The sequence below is a fragment of the Strix uralensis genome, chromosome 22 (genome assembly GCF_047716275.1).
Source record: "Strix uralensis isolate ZFMK-TIS-50842 chromosome 22, bStrUra1, whole genome shotgun sequence".
NCBI classification, from domain to species: Eukaryota; Metazoa; Chordata; class Aves; order Strigiformes; family Strigidae; genus Strix; species Strix uralensis.
In genome coordinates, this window is record NC_133993.1 from 8,715,405 (window position 1) to 8,742,998 (window position 27,594).

The 27,594-nt window shown below is 66.8% G+C and overlaps 2 protein-coding genes and 1 long non-coding RNA gene across 6 annotated transcripts; all 3 read right to left on the reverse strand.

Moving 5' to 3' along the window:
• Positions 1 to 227: 227 nt before the first annotated feature.
• PDK2 (pyruvate dehydrogenase kinase 2) lies at positions 228 to 7,743 on the reverse strand. Of its 3 annotated transcripts, none has more exons than XM_074892376.1 (11): positions 7,569 to 7,743; positions 5,964 to 6,105; positions 4,612 to 4,683; positions 3,618 to 3,802; positions 3,018 to 3,107; positions 2,648 to 2,725; positions 2,466 to 2,542; positions 2,297 to 2,395; positions 2,082 to 2,189; positions 1,070 to 1,183; positions 228 to 978 (listed from the first exon to the last, which is right to left on the reverse strand). In XM_074892376.1, the coding sequence occupies exons 1-11, from the start codon at positions 7,684 to 7,686 to the stop codon at positions 838 to 840; spliced, it is 1,224 nt and encodes a 407-aa protein (XP_074748477.1). In that variant the 5' UTR covers positions 7,687 to 7,743; the 3' UTR covers positions 228 to 837. The 3 variants fall into 3 exon arrangements, with proteins under 3 accessions (XP_074748477.1, XP_074748476.1, XP_074748478.1); XM_074892375.1 differs by having other exon boundaries at positions 2,067 to 2,189; XM_074892377.1 differs by lacking the exon at positions 4,612 to 4,683 and having other exon boundaries at positions 2,067 to 2,189.
• Positions 5,211 to 5,957, reverse strand: LOC141953653 (uncharacterized). The gene is made up of 2 exons (XR_012631947.1): positions 5,823 to 5,957; positions 5,211 to 5,780 (listed from the first exon to the last, which is right to left on the reverse strand). It is a non-coding gene; the product is annotated as an uncharacterized LOC141953653 (long non-coding RNA).
• A 496-nt stretch (positions 7,744 to 8,239) lies between the features above and the next one.
• Positions 8,240 to 27,107, reverse strand: ITGA3 (integrin subunit alpha 3). 2 transcript variants are annotated; one of them, XR_012631945.1, is made up of 26 exons: positions 26,859 to 27,107; positions 20,050 to 20,171; positions 19,860 to 19,942; positions 18,110 to 18,359; positions 17,321 to 17,404; positions 16,829 to 17,036; positions 16,398 to 16,591; positions 16,048 to 16,136; positions 15,790 to 15,926; positions 15,510 to 15,596; positions 15,360 to 15,427; positions 14,230 to 14,366; positions 13,780 to 13,926; positions 13,575 to 13,672; positions 13,231 to 13,396; positions 13,065 to 13,133; positions 12,890 to 12,969; positions 11,821 to 11,898; positions 11,528 to 11,630; positions 11,273 to 11,443; positions 11,023 to 11,136; positions 10,774 to 10,887; positions 10,441 to 10,539; positions 10,229 to 10,354; positions 9,473 to 9,636; positions 9,096 to 9,232 (listed from the first exon to the last, which is right to left on the reverse strand). XR_012631945.1 is itself a non-coding variant. In XM_074892373.1 (25 exons), exons 1-25 carry the CDS (start codon positions 27,032 to 27,034, stop codon positions 9,074 to 9,076), a joined length of 3,159 nt encoding a protein of 1,052 aa, XP_074748474.1. In that variant the 5' UTR covers positions 27,035 to 27,107; the 3' UTR covers positions 8,240 to 9,073. The 2 variants fall into 2 exon arrangements, 1 of the variants encoding a protein (XP_074748474.1); XM_074892373.1 differs by lacking the exon at positions 9,473 to 9,636 and having other exon boundaries at positions 8,240 to 9,232.
• Positions 27,108 to 27,594: the final 487 nt, after the last annotated feature.

Consider the following 27,594-nt stretch of genomic DNA (forward strand, 5'->3'; position numbering starts at 1 on the left):
GCCAGGCTGGGGGGGCAACTGGAGGTGGGGGACAGAGCATGGCTCCTCCCCAAGACCTGTGTGCCCCCCCAGTGCCACCCCTGTCCCCAAGTGCCACCCTGTGACTGTGCCCAGGGTGCTGCGACACAGCAGCCTCCTCCCAAGCCCGGGTGGGTAAACTGAGGCACAGGGGGGAGGGCGCAAAGGGGGGGGTGGTTCCTGGGACCCCAAAAAGCCACACTAGGAGCTCAGTCAACATCCAATTTACTGACAGTGGGGGGGGGGGGAAATCTGGGGGAGCAGGGGGAGGGTCCTGGGGACCTCACCTGTGGGGAACTCACCCCGGGGGGCGGTTCAGGGGGGGCACACGCAGGTAAAAACAGCTCAGTAGTGCAATACCAGGGACGGCGCAGGGAGCTGGGGAGAGGGGGGAGCTCAGGCCCGGTCCCCCCACCCTGTCAGGACTGGAGGGGCAGGGAAGTGCTACTGGTCATACTGGGAAAGGATCAGCCCCTCACTGCCCCTGGGGTGCACCCTCCTGGGGTGGGTGCCAAGGGGGGGGGGGTGTGTGTGTGTAGGGGAGGGGGGGCAACAGGGGCTCTAACCCCTCCAAACTGCTCCAACACCACCCCCAGCTACGTACCTAAGTGCCACCAGGGCTGGGCGGGGGTGCTGGGACCCCCCCCCCACCCCACATTTCACATGCTTCCCGGTGAACCCCAAACCTGGGATGCTAAAACCCCACACTGGCATAAAATATCACCCCAGGGTGATGGGGGACACCCCGGGGGGGGGCCGGTAGCCAGGGTGAGGGGCTATCTACAGCCTGGGGGGGGCAGTGAGCCCCCGGGGGGGGCCCTAGGGGACACGGTAAGTGGAGGTGTTTTTGGGTTCGGTGCTGGGGACGCACCAGTCCCCCGCTTCCTGGCTGGCCTGGTAGTGCCGCCACGCCGACTTGTTGTAGACGGGCAATCGCTCCACCGAGTCCGTGGACAGGGCCTGTGGGAGACACGAGGGCTGGGGAGGGCCCTGCGCACCCCCCCACGAGGCTGCAGACCCCCCCACCCTGTCCCAGAGGGCAAAACCCCACCTTTAGGTAGATGACGGCGTCGGTGCCGAAGCCCTCCATGGAGAAGAGCTGCAGGTCCCCCTGGAAGTACTTGGCGTAGAGGCGGGAGATGGGCAAGCCGTAGCCAAAGCCAGCCTGGGGCGTGGAGGAGATGGGGTGGGGGGGGTCCCCAATGTTGGGGTTGGTACCCCCAGGGGACCCCAAGCCTCCTGACACCACCCCAAGTGGCACCATGGGCACCCACGAGCGTCCACGTGCCACCTCCGGGCACCCCCCGGGGTCACCACGCCACTCTCAAACCTCCCCAGGTACACCCAAATGTCCCTGTGCCACCCCAAAAATGTCCCCATGTCACACCCAAGCATGCCCAAATGTCCCCATGACACTCCCAAGCATGCCCATGCCACCCCCAAAATGTCCTCAAGCCACTAAATGTCCCCCAAAAGTCCCCATGCCAAGTTCAAACCTCCCCATGCTGCCCCAGACACTCTTCAGCCTCTCCATGCCACCCCCAAAGTACCCCTATGCCACTCCAGCCACCCCAAATGTCCCCATATCACCCCCAAAGTACCCCTATGCCACTCCAGCCACCCCAAATGTCCCCATGCCACCCCCAAAGTACCCCTATGCCACTCCAGCCACCGCAAATGTCCCCATGCCACCCCCAAAGTACCCCTATGTCACTCCAGCCACCCCAAATATCCCCATATCACCCCCAAAGTACCCCTATGCCACTCCAGCCACCCCCAAATGTCCCCATGCCACCCCCACGCACTCCCAAAATGCCCTCAAGCTATTCCAAAATGTCCCCAAAAGTCCCCATGCCAAGCCCAAACCTTCCCATCCCACCCCAGGCACCCCCAAACCTCCCCACGCCACCCCCGGAGCACCCCTACGCCACTCCAGCCCCCCTGAAATGTCCCACGCCACCCCCAAACGTCCCCACGCCACCCTCAGCCACAGACCTCCACCCTGCCCCCGTTCCCCCAGGGCTGTGCGGGGTCCCCTTGGTACCTACCAGGGGGGCACCTACCAGGGGAGCCCCCCCGGTGCCCAGCTGTGGGGTGGGAGCGGTGGAGTACATGTAGCTGAAGAGACGCTCGATCTTCCGCAGGGGAACCCCCATGCCCCGGTCACTCATCTGCAAGACACAGTGGGAGGTGACAACCCCCCCCAACTCAGTGTCTCCCCCTGCCCCAGACTGGGCTCGGGGCCCCCCCAGGATGGAGCTGGTGGTCCCTTACGCACCTTGATGGAAAGATCCTCCTGGCCCAGGGCCACCATCACCTTGATGGCCGGCAGCCGCGGGCTGTTCTCGTGGCTCTCCACGGTGGCTCGCATGGCGTTCTGTGGGTTCAGCTGCAGTTTAGGGGACACCCCCAAAACCTCCCGCCCCCCCCGACAGGACTGGGGTTACCTTGAAGAGCTCAAAGAGCATGTGGTAGAGATGGGAGGGGACGTAGACGATGCTGATGGGCTGCTCCGAGTTGCTCGCTGTGGAGGAGGGGAGCGGCTGTCAGCATCATCATCCTCCCCAACCCCAAACGAGCCACCCGAGAATCCCCCGCCACAGGGAGCCCCCCCCCAGCCCAGCCTCACCGTTCACCTCCTCGATCTCCAGGTCGGGTGAGGACATGTAGTACTTGTCACACAGCAGCTTGGCCATGTTGTAGGCGTCTGGGAGGGGGAGGCACAGGGGTCAGCACCCCCAGCACAAAGCGGGGGGAGCCTTTAGGACCCCCTTCCCCCCCCCCCCCAATATTTTCCATTCCTACAGATCTAAGAAGTTTTGGGGGTCTTCTGGAGCGACCCCAGAGCACAGGGGACTGTGGACACCTTAGCTGAGGCTCACCCAAACTTGTGACATGAATGGCTCCCAAACAGGGAGAATCCAGGGTGGGGGGACCTTCAACCACCTGCCCCCCGCCTCGCTGCCCCCCCAAATTCACGCCCCCCGTTCCCCACAGACCTCTCACCACGTTGGCCACGCTGCAGTGGGGGTCGATGCTGCCGATGTGCTTGGGGTGCGCGGGGTTGGTGCTGCCATCGAAGAGCAGCGCTGGGGAGGGGACAGCGAGCAATGGGGACCCCACCCCGGCCCCACAGACACCTGGGGCCACCCCCACAGCCCCCCCCTCCACCCCAGGCTGTGCCCAAAGCTGGGCTTATTGCCACCCCCCGGGGGCTGAGTGGGGACATAGGGGACAGGATGGGGGCAAAGCCTGAGGCTGGGGATGCCCAGGGCTGGCATGGCTGGGGGGGGTCAGGGCTAGGACATGCCCAGGGGCCAGCTGGGGCTGGTGAGGATGCTCAGAGCAGGAGCCCTGGGGCTGGGGGGGGACATTTGGGGCAGGATCCTGGGGCTGGGGGGGGGGCACATCTGGGGCAGGGGGATGCTCAGGGCAGGATCTCTGGGGCTGGGGGGGATGCTCTGGGGGATTTGGGGGGGATGCCCAGAGCTGCCAGGGATGCTCAGGGCTGATGTGGACACTTGGGGCAGTGGGACACCCGGCGCAGGGGGGGGGGCCAGGGGTGCCCAGGGCAGTTGGGGACCCCCCGGGCCGCTCACTGTGCTGGTTGATGAGCATGCGGATGGAGATGCGGCTCAGGTAGAAGCGGTCGAGGAAGTACTGGATGTTCTGGTTGGAGACGGGGTCGTCCCCGTAGGCCTCCTTGTACTCGATGACGCCCTGAGCCATGGTGGGCACCACATCGTTGTGCCGGTTGCGGATGGTGACCAGGGCGTCCGTGAACCTGGGGACAGGGACAGAGTTTGGGGTGGGGGTGGGCACCCACAGAATCCCAGAATCATCGAGGTTGGAAAAGCCCTTGAAGCTCCTCCAGCCCCACCAGGAACCTCACCCTGACCGTTCCCAACTCCACCAGATCCCTCAGCGCTGGCTCAACCCGACTCTTCAACCCCTCCAGGGATGGGGACTCCCCCCCTGCCCTGGGCAGCCCATTCCAACGCCCAACAACCCCTTCTGCAAAGAAATCCTTCCTAAGAGCCAGTCTGACCCTGCCCTGGCGCAGCTTGAGGCCATTCCCTCTTGGCCTGGCGCTGGGTCCTTGGCTCAAGAGACTCCTCCCCCCTCTCTGCACCCTCCTTTCAGGGAGTTGGAGAGGGCCATGAGGTCTCCCCTCAGCCTCCTCTTCTCCACACTAAACCCCCCCAGTTCCCTCAGCCGCTCCCCATCAGACCTGTGCTCCAGACCCTGCACCAGCTCCGTTGCCCTTCTCTGGACACGCTCGAGTCATTCAAGGGCCTTTTTGGAGGGAGGGGAAAGAGGGACGGGTAGGTCCTGCGCACTCCCCTGGCAGAGCCCCGCTCCAGGCCGGGTTTCTCCAGGAGCTGGTGGCACTGGGGAAAACCCGGAGCTGAGTCTGGTGGCACTGGGACGCTCAGGGCACTGTGGGGTGGGGGCAGTTTGGGGATGATATAGGGTACAGGGTGCCAGGGCCCCTCGGACGCCAGCTCGCACCAGTGGGAGTCCAGGAAGGAGGTGACAGCCTGGGATCGGGGACAAGGGGTGTCACGGACACGCTGTCACCCCTCAACTTACTGTCCCAGGGTGGCCTGGTCCTCGGGGTCCCTGTCGAGGAACTCCATGATGTCCAGCAGGCTCTGGACGTACCTGGGGAAGGAGCTGGTTACCCCCCACCCGGTGCCCCCCAAAGAGAGGGGACACCTCGGGGACCCCACGGCAGCACAGGGTGCCCTGGGGCACTGCCCCATGCAGGGAGAGGGGCTCAGCACCCCCTCAACTAGGACCCCCCCTCAAAAGCTGCTGCCCCATGAAACCGCCCCGTGCTTGGCAGAGGGGCCCCAGTTTGTCCCACCCCACTGCTGGCACAGTGGCTCTTGGGGACACTTGGGGACACAGCCCCTCTGATGGGGTGGGGGGCATGAGGAGGGTCACTGCAATCCGGGGTCCCCGCAGGGGGGCTGTGGGATCGTGGCCCGGCCAGATCCTGCTGCCTGCCCGCGCTGGCAGGGACAGGCAGGGCTGGCAGGGGACGAGGACGCTGCACAAACAACTCGTCACGTGGCGACACCGGGAGAAGGTTCACGCTGCTGGAGCTGGCAGGGGGACAGGGCGCTTAAAGGGACACCCAGAAACACCCCCCGAGGACATGGACCCCCCTGGCCATCAGGGCTGGCTTGGCCGTTTTGGGGGGCAGGAGATGGAGGTGGCACCAGTGACCCCTCGATGGTTGGGGACACCCCATTGGCATGGGGGTGTCCCTGAGGGGCCTGCAGCCCTTGTCACCCAAGGGCATGGTGTGGCACTAGCTGGGTGCTGCCCTGCCAGCCACCTGTCCCTGTCCCCCCGCCCCAGCCCTGGGAACTCCCTCTGGACCTGCCGGGGAGGACAGTCGGTGGCAGCGGTGGGACACACGGTGGCGGTGGGACCTGCAGTGACAGCGGGACCCCCCTCCCCTCCCCAGGCGACAGCGGTGGCAGGAGCCATGGTGGCAATGGGAGCCATGCAGGTGACAGCGGGGGGACCCAGAGTGGCACCCAGGTGGGTGACGGTGGTGGGACCCCTCTGGGTGACAATGGTGGGACCTGCAGTAGTGGGACCCCGGGCAGCAGGACCCGTGGTGGCAGCAGGACCCACACAGGTGCCAGTGGTGGGACCCTCACGAGCTACAACAGTGGGACCTGTGGTGACAGCAGGACCCACAAAAGTGTCAGTGGTGGGACCCCCACGAGCTACAACGGTGGGACCTGTGGTGACAGCAGGACCCACAAAAGTGCCAACAGTGGGACCCCCAGCAGCAGGACCCATGGTGACAGCAGGACCCTCACAGATGATGGTGGTGGCACCTCCACACCCCACACGGCGTGGGACGGGGTGGTCCTGGAGGCGGCAGGACCCCCGGCGGTGGCGGTGGGGCCCCCCCATCTCACCAGCTCTGCACCAGCTGGACGGAGGGGGTGCGCAGGACGCGGTCCGGCAGCAGGTTGATCTCCTTCATGATGTTGGAGAGGCGGACGGGCAGCTCCTGCCGCAGGAAGGCGAAGGAGGTCTTCTCACAGGCATTGCTGGAGCCTGGCGGGGTGGGGGGGGGACACGAGCTGAGCCCCAGTTCGACACCCCCAGCCCCAGCGGTGGCTTCGCTCCTGCTCCTCTGCTGGGGGAAACCGGGGGGACTGGAGCAGAGGAGGTGGGAGCAGGTTGGAGGGGGACACTGGTGGGACTGGGAGGGCTGGTGACGGGGGGGGCACGGCCCAGTGCAGCCCAGACTGGGGCTGGAAGCCCCCCCCCGAGGGTGATTTGGAGGTAAGAAGGACCTGGACCACCCAAACCAGACCCTCAGCCTGGTGGCACCAGGATGTGGGGGAGCCTCTGCCACAGGGACACCCCAAAGTGTCCCCAGGATGTGGATGTCCCCAACCAGGAGCCCGGGGGGGGGCGGGGGTGGGGGGGAGCTGTCCCCGAGGCCCTGGAGGGGCACATCGCTGGGGACAAGTGACACAGGATGGAGTTGAAACGTGAAGAAGACTCCGGGGGGGGGTCCTGGTGTTGGTGGGATGGGGCAGAACCAGAGGGGGCCCAGGCTGGGGACCCCCCAGGGCAGAGCCACCAGCCCCGGGTAAATATATTTTTATTTACACGGGTAAATATAGTGCTGATAGTAAAACCCCTGGGGGGGGGGTGGTACGGGATAGGAGGGGCCCAGGACAGGTCACAGCGATGGGTGGGGGCATCTCCACCTCCCTGGGGTGTTTGCTTGGGAGGGGGGACTCATGTCACCCACCCTGGGGGTGCTGGGGGGGCAGGCGGGTATTTACCCGGCTGTGGGGGGGACACACCAGAGGCATAGAGGGGACAACGTGGCTGGGGGTTATTTACCTGGTGGGGGCAGGAGGTATCCCACGGCGGGGGGGGGGCGTATTTACAGGGGGGTATTTACCCAGAGGAGCACGGCGGGGGGGGGCACACACACATCCACCCAGCCCTTCCCCAGGGGGGTATTTACCCAGGTTGTTCCTTGCCCGTGGCGGGGTGACACCCCAATGTGGGTGGTTATGGGGGGGGGGGGGGGCAAAGGGGAGACCCCTCACCCCGCAGCAGGAGATCACATTCCCACCCCCAGTTATTTACCCGGGAGTATTTCCCGAGGGGGGTGAGGAGAGATATTTACCCAGGTCAGGGAGCAGCTAAGAAGGGGGAAAAAAACCCAGAATAACCACTGGGTGTTTGGGGGGGGGGATATAATTACCCAGGCCCAGATACTCACTGGAGTGGGCAGCACCCGCAGCCGCCCCCCCGTATTTCTTTACCGGCGGGGAGCGGGTGTATTTACCGGGGGAGGGGGGTGGGGGTGTGGGCACGGAGGTCCCGCCCCACAGCACCGCCCCCACCCCGGGTATTTACTGCGAAGGGGGGTATTTGGGGGGATTTACCCGGACCGGGTGTATTCCGGGAGGAAGGGGGGTGTCTCCCTCCCGGGGTGGGGGGGACCCACTGGTGGAATGGAGGAGGAGGAGGGGGGGGGGGCGGGTATTTACCGAAGTCCAGGAACTGCTTCATGGAGAGCGGCGAGGGTGAGAACTTGCTGAAGTGCTCGATGTAGGTGGGGACACCGGCCAGCGCCGCCCGCTTCGCCAGGCACCGCAGCAGCCGCATGGCGACCGCGGCCCCTCGCCCCCCCGGCCCCCGGCCCCGGCCCTGGCCCCGCGGCCCCGGCCCCGCCCCGCCGCGCACAAACAACCCGCCCCGCCGCCAATCAGCGCCCGTCCTGCCGCAGGCCCCGCCCCGACGCACGCTGAGCCCGCCCCTCACGTTAGCCCCGCCCCTCACGCTAACCCAGCCCCTCGCGTTAGCTCCGCCCCCCAAGTTAGCCCCGCCCTCCGCTGTAACCCCTTCGAGCCTGGAGCGCACCCGCCGCGCTTAACCCCTCGCTGCCCGCAGCGCCCCGCTACCCCTTCCCGGGGCGGGGGGGGGATGACCCCGCCTCAGCATAACACCCCCCCCTGGCCCTGCTCTCCCGGGGTCTTACCCCCAATGTCCCTGCCCCCCACGACACTGCCCCCCACGACACTGCCCACCTGGGGTACTTTATTCCCCCCTTTCTGCCCAGGGGGTGTGTGCGTCCTCCCCCCCCCCCCCCCCCCCCCCCAAAATAAACCCTTTTCGCACCAGCCCACACCCCGATGGTGCTGTCAGCCAACACAGAGGAGAGGTTACAAATCCCAGAGCGAGGCTTTATTAGGCCCCGGGGGGGGGGGGGGGGGGGGGGGTATAAGGTAGGGGGGGGGAAGTGGGGGCCAAGGGGTGCAGGACACCACCACCCCCCAAGTACCGACCGCGCTCCGGGGCTCAACACCAAAACGCCGAGGAGAGACACGGAATAACTTAACCCCGAGGGCAGCGTCCGTGGGGTGGGACGGACCCACGGGGGATAAGGCTGTGGGGTGGGGGGGACACGGCCTTATGCTCTGCACGCCCCCCCCCCCCCCCCCCCCGCCCCAAGCCAAAGCTGCATCCAGACTGGGATGGGGGTGAATGTGCAGGATCAGGCCCCTGCGTTGCTTTGGGGAGGAGGAGGAGGCAGGGGAGGAAGGAACAAGCTCCCACCACCCCCACCACAGCATGGAGGGAGCGGGGGGGGTCCCACACCCAGCGCTGAGGGAGGGGGGGGGGATGCGCTGGGACACACACACACACACACGAGTGTGTCCCGGCGTGCGAGGATGCGCACGGGACACGGCGGGAGGAGTGTCTGCACGGGGCGGGGGGCGGGGGGGGGAAGGCACTGGGGTGAGACCCGACGAACGGGGCTGGGGCAGGGGGAAGGGGCACATCTGGGGCACGTCCCCATGAGTGTGCAAGGCACGAGCGTGCAAGAGCCCAGGGAAGCGGGCACGAGCGTGCAAAAGCCAGAGCCGGGATGCGGCCGCGTCGGGGTGGGGGGGGTGGATTGGGGCAGGGAGAGACGCACTTGTGCAAAGTCAAACGCCGGCCCTGGTGCTCCCCTCGCACGGGGGGCCGGGGTGGGGGGGCGGGGGGGGGGTCAGTAGTACTTCTCCGGCTCCTGCCACTTGGTCACCCAGTTTTTCTTGCGCCGGCGGGGCAGGAGGCCGCCGGGCTGGTAGCGCTGCTCCTGCCGGATCCTCACCGCGTGGTACTTGGGCATGATCCGGTAGTAGCGGGTCCGCTGGAAGAAGTCGCACTGGGAGAGGAAGGAGGGGGGGAGAGGGAGGGGAGAGGGTCAGCGTGGGGCGGAGGAGGGAGACCCCCGAGCTGGCGAAGAGCAAAGGGAGCATCAGTCCTGGAGCTGCTCGGAGAGACCCCACAGAGCCCCCCCCTGTGCCCTCTAGGGCCTGGCAGGAGAGATGAGGCAGTGAGGAAGAGGAGAAGAGGCTGAAGAGGAGGAGGACGCCGCTACAGCCGGCCCCCAGCGGGGCATTACCAAGCGGGTGGCGCGGGCGCCCGGGGGGGGGGCAACGGGGCTGCCCCCCCCGGCTAGTAGTCATCCGTCAGCCGCTCGGTTTCCGACGGCTGGATCCTCATCTCCGCCTTCTGCCCCTTGGCTTCGTACATGGCCCGTGTGTTGGCCCGCCGGAAGAAACCGCACTGCGAGGAAGGAGGTGACAGGGGTCAGGGGGTGGGGATGGGACAAGGGACAGGGCGGGGGGGGGCTCGTGGCCACCCCCGTGGGGTGGGGGTGTCCCATTGCACCCTCACCCTGATGCTCGCCCCTGGGGATGTTGCGGGGCGGGTGGTCCTGCAGCCCCACGTAACCCCTCTGGGTCAGAGAGTGGGGTGCCCAGGGGGCTGGGGGGGTCCACAGGGGGCCAGAGACCCCCCCCCTCCCCCCGCCCCAGTCCCTGCAGCACAGCGGGAGGTGGGAGCCACAGGGCGAGGAGGTGCCATGGTCCAGCCCTGCTTTGGGTGGGGTGTTTTTGCAGCTCCTGAAATGTTTTGCACCGGGGAGGGGGGACAAACGGGGGGTCTCTGCTCCTCTTCCTCATCGCTCAGCAGCCGGGCACCTTCCACCTGGGGGCGGGGGGAAACACCTTCCACCCCAGGGGGGGCACCTTTCCGCCTGCCGCTCCTGAGCGTCCCTCGCCAGGTAGGGAGGATGGCAGCCACCAGTGACATGAGCCTGTCAGGTCTCAGCGCGGCTCCTGCACCCCCGGGAGGGGGATCCGGGCACCCCCCTCACCTTCCAGAGCAGGAGGATGATCAGCCCCAGCAGCAGCAGCCCGGCCGCCACCGCCACCAGCACCAGCCACAGCGCGATCTCGGCTGGCTGCTCCTCCGTCAGCTCCGAGTCCACGTCCACGGAGAACTGGGAGGGCCGAGAAGAGCCTGGTCAGGGGCAGAGCTCCCAGTGGGCCCAGTCCCTCCCAGTTAAGAGGCTCTGGCATCGCTCACCCGCACCGTGTGGTTCCTCATGGTGATGGTGGGGACGTGGGTCCGGAGGAAGAGCGTGGCCGTGCCGTCCACCTTCACCCGGTCAAAATCTCTGTACTCCTGGGGGGGGGGCGGACGGGTGAGGGAGGACGGGGTCGGGGGGGACACACGACGACAGGGGCGATGGGGTGGCAAGGGACGGGTGTCAGCTTCTGAGCTGAGACCTGGCAAACTCAGCGCCCTGTTTCAGCACCATCCCCAAGGGAGCAGCCCAGCCCTGACCCCCCCTCATCACCCCCCCACCCCCAGGCCGTGCTGTGGTAGCAGGGGGGGTGTCCCCCCCCCAGCACTGACCTCGATGAAGGTGCTGTTCCACACCCGGGCGCGGATGCTGAAGGTGGTGGGGTGCTGGGTGTGGAGGAGGGGGCACTCGAACCAGATGCAGCGAGCGGTGCCCTTGGAGCAGCTCTGGGAGAGAAAGATGGTGAGGGGGGGGTGTGTGGAACCAGAGTCCCCAACGCACCGCGTGTACGGTGGTTCTGAGGGGTGGGGGGCGGGTAACGTGCTGCTGGACCCCCCCACCCCCTTACAGCCCCCACTCACCAGCACCACCTCCGACTTGGCTTTCTTGGCGGTGGCCAGGGTGACGGGGGGCTCCGCCGGCTCGGGGGGCTCCAGCTCCCGCCTGTGCCGGGATGGAGCCTGATCCTCCAGCAGCTGCAGGGTGGGGGGGGGGGGGTGGGAAACGAGCCCCATCAGACCCCCGGGCAGCTCTGCCCACCCGGGGCTGAAGGTGCCCACGCAGCGCGGCAGGGACCCATCCCCGCAAAGCGGCAGGGACGAGGTCACTCACGGTGAGGTTGAGGGGGTTAATGACCCCCCCGGGGGGGCGGCAGCTCTCGTTGCTGTTGACGAGGATCTCGGTGGGGTACAGGAGCCATTTGCCGTTGGGGATCTCGTAGGGCCACTCGAAGCCCAGCAGGATGGTGCCCAAGGTGCCCAGCGACTCGCCCTTGGTGCTCACCTGTGAAGCAGAGCGGGAGATGGGGACGGGCACTCCTGACCCCCCCCTCCACGGGGAACCGGCTGCTCCCCCCACCCAGCTCACCTGGAAGTCGAAGGCGAGGGGGCTGCCCACGTCCTGCTCCCTCCGCATGGCCGACTCGCCCACCACCGTCCCGCTGAACTGTGACTGGGCGTGGGAGGAGGCTCTGGGGACAGGCCCAGGGCAGGGGGGGGACACGGGGAGGGGGGACAGGCACGGCGAGTGGGCAAGGGAGCATCTCCAGGCCACCCCTCTGCCCCACTCCTGGGCCACGGGGGGGGCCGTGCCCACCGTTTTGGCACAGCCGAATTCAGGTGGGGCTGAGGGAGGGGAGGCGGGGGGTGGGGGGCACTCACATGGTCAGCGAGGACTGGATGCTGTAGTCCACCAGCAGCCTGGCCAGCACGGGCTGCAGCTCCTCCTGGGTGCTTTGCCTGCCGAGGCACTGGGCTCAGCATCTCCCGCCACCAAACAGCCCCCCCGGAGCGTAGGGCAGCCCCCACCCCACCAACCAGAGCCGTGGGGTCACAGAATCCCAGAATCATCTGGGTTGGAAAAGCCCTTGAAGCTCCTCCAGCCCCACCATGAACCTCACCCTGACCGTTCCCAACTCCACCAGATCCCTCAGCGCTGGCTCAACCCGACTCTTCAACCCCTCCAGGGATGGGGACTCCCCCCCTGCCCTGGGCAGCCCATTCCAACGCCCAACAGCCCCTTCTGCAAAGAAATCCTTCCTAAGAGCCAGTCTGACCCTGCCCTGGCGCAGCTTGAGGCCATTCCCTCTTGTCCTATTGCTTGTTACTTGGTTAAAGAGACTCATCCCCCCTCTCTGCACCCTCCTTTCAGGGAGTTGCAGAGGGCCAGGAGGTCTCCCCTCAGCCTCCTCTTCTCCACACTAAACCCCCCCAGGTCCCTCAGCCGCTCCCCATCAGACCTGTGCTCCAGACCCTGCACCAGCTCCGTTGCCCTTCTCTGGACACGCTCGAGTCATTCAATGGCCTTTTTGGGGTGAGGGGCCCAAAACTGAACCCACTCATCGAGGGGCGGCCTCACCAGTGCCGAGCACAGGGGTCAGATCCCTTCCCTGTCCCTGCTGGCCACGCTGGTGCTGATACAAGCCAGGATGCCATTGGCCTTCTTGGCCACCTGGGCACACTGCTGGCTCATTACCAATCCCCCCCAGGTCCCTCTCTGACTGGCAGCTCTCCAGCCACTCCTCCCCAAGCCTGTAGCGCTGCTGGGGGCTGTTGTGACCCAAGGGCAGAACCCGGCCCCCCCATCCTGCCCACCCCAGGAGCTCTGCCTGCTTCCCCGTCCTTCCCATACCATCCCGATCCACCACCACGTTTCCACCGACGATAAGAGGAGCCGCCCTCGCTCCAGGCACCGCTCCCAGCCCGTTCCCTCCCACCCGGGGACACTCACGTGGACAGGTCCAGCCACACCAAGATCTCCCGTGTGTCCAACATGATCCCGATGGCCTCGAAGGTGATGATCAGCTCTGCCTGCAGCACAGAGGGACCGTGAAGCAGCTCGGCTGGACCCCCCACCTGCTGAGCCTCCAAAAATGGGCTGGGTGCGGGGCAGGGGGAGCGCTCACCCGCTGGTTCCTCTTAAAAGGGTTGCCCAGCTCGCACAGCACCGTCTCCGCAAAGGTACAGGCTCCACTCTGGGGAGGGGAAGAGGGTGAGGAAGACCCCGGTAAAGCCCACCCAGGTCCTTGTGTGACATTTTCAGCTGGGGGGGGGGGACACGGCATCACCCACCGGGCGGACGGAGGAGGGCAGGAGGCTGGCGGGCACTGTGACGTTGAGCAGGGCCTCGTGGGCGTCCTCGCCGTTGGAGGGGGTGGTGGGCACGTTGGTGATGTTGATGCTCAGGTAGAGCTTCCGCACGTCCCGGCTGTACTGCAGCACCTGGGTACCGTTCAGCCTGCGCAGAGACCGGCCCTGCTCAGCACACGGGTGGCCCCACCCCAGCTGGATGGAGAACCACCCCCCCCACCAAAACCCCAGCACAGCCCAGGGCAGGCTGAGGGGTGACGCGTGACCCAGGGGGTGGCACAGTGGGTGGCAGAGGTGGATGGGGACCCGGAGGGACCCGCTGTCACCTGGGCAGGGGCTGGTTCTGGTCAGTGACGAAGCTGCTCTGGAGCTGGAGGTTGCTGTAACACTTGTTGTCGGAGCCACATTCCTTCTGGAACTCGATCTGGAGGGACAGGGGTGTCCCCGTGAGCCTTCTCCCAGCCCCCCAGGCCAGGCTCGCTGGGGCAGCCCAGCATCTCCATCACCCACCCGCCACCCCCCCGCCAGCACCTTGGTCTCGTTCTCGTGGGACTGGTCCTGGTTGAGGACGGGGAAGGCGTCGAGGGAATGGGGACCCAGCTGGAAGGTCCTGGGCTTCTCCACCAGCGAGTAGTTCATGGAGAGAACGATGGGGTGCAGCTTGTCTCGGATGTTGTCCTGCGGGGTGGCCGAGATCACAGCAAAGCCCTGGCTCCCTCCCCAGCCCCCCTCCAGCTCCAGCCGCAACCAGGCAGCCCCCAGCCACGTCTGGGGTACCAGCTCCTGCTCACGAGACCCAACAAACCCATCACAGGATGGATGGATGGATTCCCACCTCTTTTCCTGGCCCTGCACCCCACCATCCCTCTCCCCATCTCCAGGAGCCGTTCTCCCAGCTCCAGTGCCATGTGGAGAGCAACCCGCAGTGCGCACACACACACATGTGCACACACACACACGTGTGCACTCGCACACGCTCACCAGCAGCAGGAGCTCCTTGGATTCACAGCGAGTCTCAGGCATGGGGAAGATGCCACGGTAGGTGGCAGAGTGGGTCCCCAAAAACCTGACCCTGGGGGGGTGCCGGTCCTTGTCTGCCTCCAGGGTGTATTCCAGGGCTGCGGGGAGAGCGGGGCGCCGTGGCTGTCACACACGCGTGTGCCTCCAACACAACCCCTCACATGCACAGGTATCCCCTGCACACACGTGTGTGCAACCCCCACGCCAACACGTGCGTGTCACAGAATCCCAGAATCATCTGGGTTGGAAAAGCCCTTGAAGCTCCTCCAGCCCCACCAGGAACCTCACCCTGACCGTTCCCAACTCCACCAGATCCCTCAGCGCTGGCTCAACCCGACTCTTCAACCCCTCCAGGGATGGGGACTCCCCCCCTGCCCTGGGCAGCCCATTCCAACGCCCAACAACCCCTTCTGCAAAGAAATCCTTCCTAAGAGCCAGTCTGACCCTGCCCTGGCGCAGCTTGAGGCCATTCCCTCTTGGCCTGCCGCTGGTTCCTTGGCTCAAGAGACTCATCCCCCCTCTCTGCACCCTCCTTTCAGGGAGTTGCAGAGGGCCAGGAGGTCTCCCCTCAGCCTCCTCTTCTCCAGACTAAACCCCCCCAGTTCCCTCAGCCGCTCCCCATCAGACCTGTGCTCCAGACCCTGCACCAGCTCCGTTGCCCTTCTCTGGACACGCTCGAGTCATTCAATGGCCTTTTTGGGGTGAGGGGCCCAAAACTGAACCCACTCATCGAAGGGCAGCCTCACCAGGGGTCAGATCCCTTCCCTGTCCCTGCTGGCCACGCTGGTGCTGATACAAGCCAGGATGCCATTGGCCTTCTTGGCCACCTGGGCACACTGCTGGCTCATTACCAATCCCCCCCAGGTCCCTCTCCGACTGGCAGCTCTCCAGCCACCCCTCCCCAAGCCTGTAGCACTCCTGGGGGGAGCGTCCTCCCCACACATGTGCTCACACGCCCCCCCCCAGCACACACACGTGTCCCTGTGTGTGCGCACACCCTTGCACGAGTGCTGGTGAACAACCCCCCTCCCCACCCCCAACTCACTCCCCCGTGCACACACGCACTCACACCCACACCCCCGACCACTCACTGATCTTCTCCTTGTACTTGGGGTCTCCAGCACTCTGGTTGTAGGAGAAGCAGACGGTCACGGTGATGCTGGGGGGGGAAAGGGGCCATGAGCGGAGCTGCCAGCACCCCAGTGCCACGAGCAGGACTGGCCGCACTGGGGGGGGCTCACCAGGAGTCGGGCGTGCACCGGGCAGGGTCCACCTTGCTGGGGGTCACTGTGAAGGTCTTGTTTAAGATGTTGATCACAGGTCGAGCTCTGGGGACAGAGATGGGGGTCAGCTGAGCATCCCCCCCCGCCCCCCACAGCGGCACAGCCCCTCAGTGCCAGCTCCCAGCGCCGGGCACATCACTTTGTGGCCACCTTGCTGCGCCGGGGTGCTGGCAGAGGCAGGATCTGTCCCCGGGAGGTCGCAGGGAGGGCAGAGGCTGTGGGAAACCCGCTCCCTTACCTGAGCAGGACGATCCTCTCGGCCAAGCTGCCCACCAGCAGGTCGGGGTAGGAGTTCCCGTCCACGTCCAGCCCCCCGCTCAGCGAGTACCCGAAGGTCCGCATGCTGGCGGGGCCCAGATCCGCCCCGCTGATCACCTGGATGTGGGTGTCCCCCATTGCTCACCAGCCCCATAGATCTGGGGATCCCACCCCGGAGCCGAGGGATGCTCGGAGGGGATCCGGAGCCCCGGTGAGGGGCTCCCCACGGGGCCGTTACCTGCCGGGGTTTGTCTAACAGCCCCTCTGCGCTGCTGTGGTAGATGTAAACCTTGCCAGGCCCCTCGAAAGGAGCCCCCACGGCGATATCTGGGGGGAGAAGAGCAGGGTCAGCCCCACAGGGACAGGGTGGGGGCAGCCCCACAGTACCTCTGCACCGCCTCAGCCCCTCTTCAATCCCCCCTGCACCCAACTCTCACCCAGCCCCTCTCCTCCTTGAACACACCCCCCCACCAAGACGCCCCCCATTTCCCCTTCTCTTCCCCCCAAATCTCACCGGAGACCCACCACACACCCTCAAGCAGGACCCTCACCCAAAGGCTCCCCCCACAGTGGTCCCCAGCCCCTCACCCTGGAAGCCGTCCTGGTTGACGTCCCCGATGCTGGCCACGGCGAAGCCGAAAGCAGAGTAGCTGGGGCCGGTGAGGACCAGGCTGGGGTTGGGCTGGAAGTCCCCCACCTCGTTCATGTAGACGTAGATTGCTCCCCCCACCTCCTGCTTCCGCTGGAAGTAGTAAGGGGCTCCCACCACCAGGTCCTGCCACCTGCGGGGCCAAGGGGCTGGTTGGGGCTGGGGGCTGTGACACAACCCCACCCCAACACACCAGAAGTGATGGGGATCCGCCCCCTCCCCTCCCCAAACCATAAAATTATGACTCCCCAAAAAAAGACTCCTCACCCCCAGAGCTGTGCCCCCTGATGCTGTGACCCACAGACCCCCTTGAGCTGCGGGATGCCCCCACCCACCAGGAGCTGGGGGGTCGCGCCCCCCCGGCCCTTACCCATCGTTGTTGAGGTCTGCCAGGGCCACGGCGCTGCCAAAGTAGGAGCCAACTTGGTGGCCGGGGAGGAGGAGGCTCCTCTGCAGCGTCTGCTGGGGGCTGCGGCTCAGCAGGTACACGGCGCCCGTGTGCTTGTACCGGGGGGCGCCCGTCACCACCGTCACCGCGTCCTGCTGCAGCACCGCGCTGCCCACCTCCGCCGTGTACCCTGCCACCAAACCCCCCGGTGAGATGGGGGCCAGCACAGGAACCCCCCCACATCCCCACACCCCATATCCCCCCGCCATGACCCCCTCCAGCCCCCCTTGAACACCATGGTGGCACCACCATCTCCCTACTCACACCATCCCTGGGGGGGTCTCCAAGCCTCCCTAAACTCCACACTCCTTTAACATCCACCCCAAAGTTCCCTCTAAATCCACATCCCCCCTGATCTCCTCCTCACCCCAAATCCCTCCGAGGGGGAAGCCCCCTGCCCTGCTGCCCCCCCACCTATATAGGTATTGCCATTCCTCTTGTTGGGGTAGGAGAAATCGTGCAGGTCCCACATCTCCCGCTGCAGCATGTAGTCGGTACCTGCAACAGCCGGTGGAGGGGGGGGTTAACCCCGCAGTGGGGGGGACCCCTGGCTCGGCACCCACTCCCCTCGCACCCCCATGGCCGTACGCGTGTGCACGGACACGTTCACCCACAGGCAGCAGGTTTGCAGGGGTGTGTGGAGAAGCACACGCCGAGGTGCACACGCATGACCATGCAAACGTGTGTGCGCATTCAGGCACAGCATCCCAGAATCATCTCGGTTGGAAAAGACCCTGAAGCTCCTCCAGCCCCACCAGGAACCTCACCCTGACCGTTCCCAACTCCACCAGATCCCTCAGCGCTGGCTCAACCCGACTCTTCAACCCCTCCAGGGATGGGGACTCCCCCCCTGCCCTGGGCAGCCCATTCCAACGCCCAACAACCCCTTTGCAAAGAAATCCTTCCTAAGAGCCAGTCTGACCCTGCCCTGGCGCAGCTTGAGGCCATTCCCTCTTGTCCTGGCGCTGGGTCCTTGGCTCAAGAGACTCCTCCCCCCTCTCTGCACCCTCCTTTCAGGGAGTTGCAGAGGGCCAGGAGGTCTCCCCTCAGCCTCCTCTTCTCCAGACTAAACCCCCCCAGTTCCCTCAGCCGCTCCCCATCAGACCTGTGCTCCAGACCCGTCACACGAGGGGATGCCCCGTGGGGGTACGCTGCGTCCCCAGGGAAGGGGGTCCCCCCTCGCCCCTCCCCAGGCACACACACCTTGCCAGTTATAGGCACCGGGCGCCCCGAAATAGATGATGTTGGCAGTGAAGCCGGCGCTGGTGCCCATCTGGCACATGCCGGTCTCGTCGGTGTCCGTGTTGGAGTTGCACATCTCGTTGTGGTACGTTTGCCACTCGTCGCTGATGTTGAGGCGCAGGTCGTTGCCTCGCACGTAGCACTTACCCACCATGCGCCGCTGGTCCTCGCTGCCCGACCACAGCACCTTGGTGTAGCGGTGAGCACAGGCCTGCCGGGACAGCCCCCAGCACCCACCTCAGCGCCTGCAGCACCCCAAAAAATGGGGGGGCTATGGCCCCCTTCCTTCCCACGGCCAGCACCCCCTGCTCCTTGTGCTGCCTCTGCCCTCATCACAGAATCAGAATCACAGACTCATCTCAGTTGGAAAAGCCCTTGAAGCTCCTCCAGCCCCACCAGGAACCTCACCCTGACCATTCCCAACTCCACCAGATCCCTCAGCGCTGGCTCAACCCGACTCTTCAACCCCTCCAGGGATGGGGACTCCCCCCCTGCCCTGGGCAGCCCATTCCAACGCCCAACAACCCCTTCTGCAAAGAAATCCTTCCTAAGAGCCAGTCTGACCCTGCCCTGGCGCAGCTTGAGGCCATTCCCTCTTGGCCTGCCGCTGGTTCCTTGGCTCAAGAGACTCATCCCCCCTCCCTGCACCCTCCTTTCAGGGAGTTGCAGAGGGCCAGGAGGTCTCCCCTCAGCCTCCTCTTCTCCAGACTAAACCCCCCCAGTTCCCTCAGCCGCTCCCCATCAGACCTGTGCTCCAGACCCTGCACCAGCTCCGTTGCCCTTCTCTGGACACGCTCGAGTCATTCAATGGCCTTTTTGGAGTGAGGGGCCCAAAACTGAACCCACTCATCGAGGGGCGGCCTCACCAGGGGTCAGATCCCTTCCCTGTCCCTGCTGGCCACACTGGTGCTGATACAAGCCAGGATGCCATTGGCCTTCTTGGCCACCTGGGCACACTGCTGGCTCATTACCAATCCCCCCCAGGTCCCTCTCTGACTGGCAGCTCTCCAGCCACCCCTCCCCAAGCCTGTAGCCCTGCTGGGGGTTGTTGTGGCCCAAGGGCAGCACCCGGCATTTGCCCTTAATGAAACTCCCCCAGTTGGGCTCAGCCCATCGCTCCAGCCTGGCCAGGTCTCTCTGCAGAGCCTCCCCACCCTCGAGCAGATCAACACTCCCACCTAACTCGGTGTCATCTGCAAACTCACTGAGGGGGCATTTGATCCCCTCATCTAGAGCATCAATAAAGATGTTAAACAGGAGTGGCCCCAACACCGAGCCCTGGGGGACACCACTCGTGACCGGCCGCCAACCAGATTTAACTCCGTTCACCACAACTCTTTGGGCCCTGACATCCAGCCAGTTTTTTACCCAGCAAAGTGTGTGCCCATCCCGGCGCCAGGCCGTACACACCACCCTGCCCTGCTGTTAACGCAGCCCATACGTCACGGCGTTATCCTGGCTACGATGGTCTATAGGGTACGACACCATCCTGCCACCCGAGAGCCCCCGGAGAGGGCTCCAAGCACCCTGTCACCCCCCAGCTCCCTGCGCCAGGGGACAGGGAGACAAGGAGGTGACAGAGGAGCCCCCAAAGTGCCTCTGCCAGGGGACATGTGCAAGGCCTCGTGAAAGGACCAGCAGCTCCCTGGCGCAGTCGTGAAAGGCGGCAGCTCGGCACCAGGATGGAATATTGGGGTGCAGGGACACTCACCAGCACCCTCCCAGCCGGCTGCCGCTGGCTGGCCACCGTCACCCCCAGCCACATGTCATCGATGATGGCCTTGTCCGGCTCACCTGGGTGAGGAAAGGACAGCATGAGAGTGGGGATCCCCCCAACCCCAGAGCCCCTCCTCTGCATGCCGGGGGGGGGTGTTTCGGGGTGCCCCGGGGTGCTCACGTACTCTTCAGCTCGATGTCGAGCCGCTGGCAGTCGCTCGTGGAGGCGGTGAGGGGACAGGCGTAGACAGCGCCCGTCCGTGTGCCGTTCGCCGGCTCCACATCTCGGGGGGCCCCCACCAGCAGCCTGGGAGGGGGGGGAGCAGAGAGTGTGTGAGGGGGATGTGGGGGCACAGGGGGTCCACCTGCCCCAGTGCCCCCCACCTCATTTTGGGGGTGCAGAGGTGGACAGGCTGTCCTGGGGAGACGGTGCTGGGGTGTGACAGTGGCCGGGAGGTGCTTGGAGGGGACGGGAGCTGCTTCCCCGGAGCACGTCACGCCTTGACACCCCCAAATAACGGGGGGTAGCAGACCCCCAGCCCCAGAGAAGGAAGGGGGGGGTCCCCCTTGAATGGGCATGCACGGGGCTGGCAGCACCCAGCCTCTCACCCCCAGGATGCGGGTGCACCAGCCCACTGGAAGGTCTCACAGGACAGCAAAGGGACAGACCCCCCCTACCCAGGTGGGGGACAGACCGACAGACACGCTCCTTGCCAGACCCGATCCCAGACGGGGCGCATGGCTGAGCCCCCCCCATCCCGGTGCACGGGGAGGGGGTGCAGGAACAGGGGGTCTGGCTGACACCCGCGAACGGTGCTCGCTATGGGACAGCAAAGCGGGGAGCTGCTCGGCACGACCCGGCCCCCACCAGCGCCGGGGCCCCCCCCCGGGCCTGTGTAAACAGCCGCAGCCCTTCCCGGCCAACCTTTGAGCCGGCGGCGAGGCCGAGGCCCCACGGCACAGCTGCGGCGTGTCCAGCAGACAGGCTCGCTGCCGCGCCAGGGGCGTCCCGGCGTGGGGGGGGGGAGACCCCCCAGGAATGGGGAGGGTGAGCTGGGACCAGCTCCAGGAGGGACACGTATGCATCTCCTTTCCCAGGAGGGGTCTGGGCAGCACTGGGGGTCCCTGGGGGAGGCAGCACCCTTCCGGGGGTGACTCAGGCCCCCCGAGGGGCAGAGAAATCCCAGCTGAGTCACGGCGGTGCCACGCAGAAGGTGTGGGGGGGGGAACATTGGCATCCCTGGAGGGGTGCCCAGGGTGGTGATGCAACACTCACAGCCCACCTCCACGTGCGCTCTGGGGCTCTAAGGTGATACTGAAGACAAAAGTGACCCCAGTGCCCACCTTAACCCCCCCCAACTCCCACCCCAAAACAAGCAGCTCCCCAGTAGGGAAGAGGCTGGGGACCCCCAGGTAGCAGCAGGGCACAGGATCAGCAGGTTGGGGGGGACAGCAGGAGGACCCGGCGTGCCCGGGGGGCTCCGGAAAGGCCAGCCTTTCCGCCGGGAAGTCCTTCGGGACCGCGAGGACAATGGCGCGGAGGAGGCACGGCCGCAGCGTGCCAGCAGAGGAAGCGTGTCCCCCCTCACAGGCAGGATGCTGGGGAGGGGAGGGGGACACACCCCCCCCCACACCAGGCACCCAGGTAGCTGCTGCAACCCCTAGACCTTATCACGGGACACTTGGGTAACGAGTTGGCCAGTTCTCAGCGCAGCCACCGGCGAGGACGGGGACAAGCCTGGTTGTCCCCATCCCACCGTCCCCAGGAAGGGAGCGCGGCCGCGGAGGCTGCGCCGGGCAGGGCTGAGCAATGCGAGGCCGCGGGCGCGTCCGGGCAGCGCCGGGGCGGCTGACTCAAAGCCCAGATGCAGGAGGAATGTGGGGCCCCAGGCAGCCCCCGCCCAGGCACGTCAGGGCCCCCCCGCCACCCCCCTCCTCTTCCCCGCGCCCGCCCGGTGACGGGCACCGCCGGCGGCATCGCTCCGGCTGAGTCAGCCAGATGCTGCAGGTGGGGGGGACGGACGGACGGACGGCGTCGCTCAGCCGCAGAAGAGATCCCAAAGGGGTGCACTGGGTGGGGTGGGGGGGCGCTCCCCCCCTGGGAATGCTGGGCTGGGGGTGCCAGTCACATCCGTATCCCTCCAGGAAAGCGGGACCCCCTGGGTGCAAAGGCGAGGTTGTTTCCTCCTGAATTTTTCCAGCCTGGCACAAAGAATCTGCCCCACTAATTCCTGCGCCCCCCACACCTGAGGGATGGCGGGGGGGGGTACAATGACACACACACACACACAAGAGGCACCATTGTCCCCACTTACCTGGAAGAGAAGTGACTCAGTGCAGCCACGATGTGACTCAGGGCTGGAGGAAGAAGCTGGGGGGGGGTCCTGCCCCCCCACCCTGAGCCCCAGTAGGACCCACAGCCCCCAGGTGCTGCCCCAGAGTCAGCGTGGCTCCTGGGGGCAGGGACACGCATAGGGGGTGCTGCTATGGTGGGGGACCTGCCCCCCACCTCCCTGGGTGGTCCTGGCTTGGCCAGACCCCGGCTCCCAGCCACCACCACGGCCGTGCCCCACAGGTCCCGGGGCTGGGGGGGCCACCAAATCCGAGCTGCTCCGGCATCTCGCTGCCTCCAGCCAAGACTTCCCAGCACGGCAGCCCACCCGCAGGCTCTGCTCCTGGGTTGGGGCGGGGGGGTGTGTGTCTGTTGGATGCTGGGGGCTTCTGAGCCCCACCAGAGCAGGGCAGGGGGGGAACACAACATGCAGAGGCATCCCCCAAAGTGCCCCACAGAGCCCAGCTACCTCAAGACCCAGGAAAACCAGGAATTGGGCTGCTGGGGCTCCCATCTCAGGGAGGCCAGGACCAGTTTGTGGCACTGGTCCCACCCGAGTGGGGGGGGGTGGGGTGGGGGGGGTGAGGAGATGGGGCTCAGCCCAGGCCTTGTGCTCGGACAGCAGAGAATGGCCAAACAGCGAGAGGGGGAGGCTGGGAAGGGAGGGAGGCAGGAATGCGAGAGGCCGTGCTCCGTCCTAATCCGCCCTGGCAAGCTGTTGTGGGGGACGGACGGTGGTGTGGGGGCTCCCCGCTGGTGTGGGCTGAGCCGGGAGGGGAGCGAAACGGTGGCCCGAAATGTGGCCACCCCCGCGGTGGGAAAGGTCTGATGAGGATGGTGAAGGGGGATTGAACCCGGACAGGGCAGCAAGGGGAGCAGAGACTGCACGGCGGGGGGGTGGGGTGGGCTCAGCCTCGAAGGGCTCTGCAATGCGGGGGGGTTGTGCTCCCCCTGAACAGCAGCACAACCCCCTACCCCAGAGCCCCCCCTCCCCAGGGTGGGCGGCAGGCGGGGAGCAGCTGGGCAGTGAGAGCAGCGCCTCATCCATCTCCGACACGCTCGAGGGGTGACAAGGGCCGAGGTGGGAGGGGAAGGGGGGGGCAGGAGGGTGGGGGCTGCGGCACAGCACCCCACCCTGCTCCATCCCTGGTCACAGGCAGCGACGGCACAGCGGGGCACAGGGACCCTCCCCAAACCTCCCCCCATGCCGGGGCTGGAAGATGCTCCAGGTTTGAGAGCTCAGCTCCATGACTGGGCTGCAGGACCCCCCCCAACCCCCCCGAACCCCCAAAGGCAGGCAACTGAGGGGTACCCCCAGCATAGCCCACCCCCACAAGGCTCCAGGCCAGCCCCAAACCACCCAACTCCCTCCCAGTGCCACTATGTTTGCACGGGGAGGGGGGCGGGCTCTGCAATGATCAATGCCCCCCCGGGGAGCCCTCGGCAGGCAAATCTGCTGATGCCCGCACCGGGAAGGAGGTGGGAGAGGGGGAGAAATGGCTCCTCGAAGCACCGAGGGATGGACGGACAGGCGGACGGACGGATGGATGCCCCCCCACCGTGGCGTATCTGTCCCCCCGCTGCCTGGCGAGGAGCCACAGCCCAGCGGGACCCCGGCAGCTTTCACCGGCCCCTGGCCAAGGCGGGGGGAGCGTGGCCAGGCCGGTTCTGGCAATCGGCAGGAAAACCAGGCGAGGGGGAGGGAAAGTTGGGAATTCAGCTGGCCCCGCTGCCGGCCACGCTCCCCTCCTCCCCACCGGCCAGCCGGGACCAGCCGGGCAGAGCCGCTGCTGCCCCACGCACACAGGAGGGAAACTGAGGCACCCAGAAGGTTGGAGATGTGGGTGCTGCCTCCCCCCAGGCTGCACACACGAGGCCCCCAGCCCACCTGGCACACACCCCCCCGTGCCTCAGTGTCCCTGTGTTGTTCAGGGACCCCCCAAACCCACAAGTGGGATTCCTCTGGCACCATCGGGTCCCGCCAGCGTGGCCACAAGCCGAACCACCTCCTCGTCCGAGCCAGCAGGAGCGGCCGGACCCGGCCCGGGCAGCTGAAGGAGTTTCTTAATCTCGGGGAGGCAGATAACGCTTCCACCTTGCCTGGGGAGGGGTGAGCAAATAAACCTTTGCATGGGCACAGCTCCGAGCCATGAAAAACACCGTGGGGGTGGAGGGGACACACACACACGGGACTGGGGCGTCACGCCGGCTGTGCCGTGCTGGCCTGGCCCCCCGCCAGTGCCCGGGCGGGAAGCGGCTCCCCCCACCCCGCCGGGAATGCCAGCGGTGCCCTGGGAGCATCCTTCTCGCCCCACCGCCAACCCAACCGACACCTGCGGCAGCCACGTCGCAGCCAGGCCAAACATCAGGCCCCCCCCCACCCCAAAAAAAAAAAAAAAAAAAAAAAAAGCACAGCACACCCCATCCCCACCCATGCACCCCCCCAATCGGGGACGATGGCAGGAAGCGTCCCTTTCCTGTCCCCACCCCGGCTGTGGCGGGGCTGCACCTGCGAGCAAAGGGCGCGGGGAGCCTCCATCCCTCACCGGCTGAATTAGGGGAGCGGGTTCACCCCTGCGGTGCTGCAGCCCAGCTCAGCACCCCCCGCCCCAGCACCCCCCACCCCATCCGGCGGTTCTGCCAAGGTGGGGGGGAAGCGCAGGGCTGGGTGCCCTGGGAATGGGGAGAGCTGGGGGGGGCCACACCTGCACCGGTCCCCACATCCACCCAGAATGGCTCCGACACCCCAGGTTGGGGGACAACGGACACCCCCAGGGATGGAGCAAACCCTGTGGCTCTTCCAGCCCTCGGCCACGCTCCTGCCTGCACTGTTCCCCGCAGGCAGGAGCGAGGGGCAGGCAGCTCCCTGGCTTGCAGGAGGGCAGCTGCCCGCCAGGACACGGAGGCCGGTATTTACTTCCAGGAGAGGCAGGTGCCCCCCCTGAGTCCTGCCTGCAGCGAGCGAGCCAGGCCCTGGTTAGGCAGGAGCTGCCTGCACTCGCCCTGGCCCCCTCCTGCCTGCACTACGCAGGCAGAGCTGCCTGCACAGCCTGTCCGGGTCCGCTGCCCGCACGCAAGGCCCCATGGGGAGGCAGAGATGCACCTGGCACCCCACGGCCCCTCTGTGCTCATGAGGGTCCCCCGTCACCCCCTCCCCTCCAAACAGGGACAGGCAGCGGAGGGCTCCCAGGGGAAGGGGGTGCCAAGCCCCCCCGGGGTTTTTTGTGCTCCAAAGCCTTCCCCCGCAGAGCCGCCGCTCCGCGCCTCGCCAGCATCACGCTCAGACACGCATGGGCCACGTGGTCCACGCCGGGGGATTGCAAGTCCCTGACGGCGCCAGAACCCCCCAAACCGCCCCCCCCCAAGACAAGGCGACGGCCACTGCCAATGTCTCGGGAAGATCTGCCCCGCTGCTAGCCAGAACCCCAACCCCGATGGCCCCCGGCAGCTGCTCCGATGCCGCCGGAGCCAGGGGAAACCCGGCCATGGATGGGAGCCAGCGTGTCCCTGCGAGGAGGGGGGGGGGTCCCTGGGGTGCTGGCCCTGGAGCCACGGGGAACAACTTCACTCCCTCTTGCACGGGAGCAACAACAAGACGTCCCACGGCGGGGCGAGCGGCCGAAATACATCTCTGGAATGCGGAGCAGCTGCCGCCGGTCTCTCTGCCATGGGCATGGCGGGAAAAAGGGAGCCCTCCAGGTCTCCAAAGGGCCCCCCCCCACTCCCCCCGCAACCGGGAGTTCCACGGGAGGGTGAGCCAGCAAAAACCTGTGCCCCCAAGCGAGAAAAACCCAACCCAAGCCCTGCGCCGACGCCTTCTCCCCAGCGCGCACACGCAACTCGCACACGCGACTCGCACCTCCGGCCAGGAGGGACGGGAGCCGGGGATGCTGCCCGTGGCGGGGTCAGGGGGGGGGTCTGGCTGAGGAGGGGGGGACAGCAGGGGACCCGGCGAGTGACAGCGGTGGGATCGCACGGGGAATGCACCAGCTGAAAAGGGCTTTTGTTGGGGTTTCGCTAGGCGGCAGGAATTACAGTTCAACAGGTCGGCAGAGCCGGGGTGGCGGGTGGGGGGACGCGGAGCCCCCGCCAGAGCTGAAGGGGGGGGCCCGAGGGGCTTCAAACCGCCCCAGGGGGGGTCAGTGCGGGCAGTGCCCAGCCGGGACCCCACGCGTGGGGACAGCCCCCACCTCCCGGGGTGGCTGCCAGGCTCCCTGCCCACCGCTGCTGTCACAGCGTGTCCCCGCTCTGCCCCCCCGTGTCCCTCCCGCGCAGGGGACCCCTCAGTGGGTGCTCAGCACCCAGGGAATAAGGGAAAGCCCAGGGTCAGGATGGGACCCCCCTCCAATAACGGGGTGCAGAGCAAAGCCACGAGAAGGGGAGAAACACCCGCGGAGCTATTTTACACCCCGGATCCCCCCTTACCCTGAGCTCAGGGGGCGCTTCCTCCCACGAGGGACCCCCCCGCATCCCACCGCAGCCTCCAGACCCCCCCGACACCCCTTTCCCTAAACCCAAAGCCCCCCCAGCTCCTCCTCCTCCTCCTCCTCCCGGCGCCCCCCCCCCCCGGCAGCCTCGGGGCTACCTTTGCCCTACCCCGGGGACCCTCACCCCCCCGCCCCCCCCGAACCCTGGGGACCCCCCCCCGCGCCCCGCACTCACAGGCACCGCTCCCGCCGCTCGGTCTGCCGGTGCAGCGCTACCGAGAAGCCGAAGAACCCTCCGGGGGTCGCGCCCTCCTTGAGCACCGGGAAATCGCGGTCAAGGTTAAAGGCGGCGGCGGCGGCGCCCAGCAGCAGCCCCAGCCCCACCCGCAGCAGCCGGTGGCCCCGCGCCATGGCCCGCACCGGCTCCCGCAGCCGCCGCCACCGACCGCGCCCCACCGGGGCCGGTGCGCTGCGGGGCGGGGGCGGGGCCGGGCGGGGCGCGCGCCCTTCCGGGCACTCCCCTTAAAGGGGCCGCACATCCCCCCCCCCAGCGCCTTCCTCCTCCTCCTCCTCCTCCCACCGGGCACCTGCGGGGAGGGCGGGGGGGGTGTGTGTGTGTGTCACTCCCCGCGCGTGCGCGCCGGGGAGGCGGGGCCGTTACACGCCCCGCCCACCCCCACCCCCCCACGCGTGCGGAGGTCACGCACACCCCAACCCACCCCCCCCCGCCACGCACAACCGTGCCCGCACACGCGGACCAGCCCCCCCCCCCCCCGCAACGCTTCACTCAATCTGCGGCCCCCCCCCCCAAAAAAAAAGAACACGCAGCTGGGTGGGGACCCACGCGCCCTGTCCCATGGGACCCTCGGGATGCCCCCCCCCACCCCCCCCCCCCGAGCTCTGAAGTTGATACCCCCCCGCCCCACCTCGGACCGCAGTGATGGACCCTTTGGGATGTGACACCCCCCCCC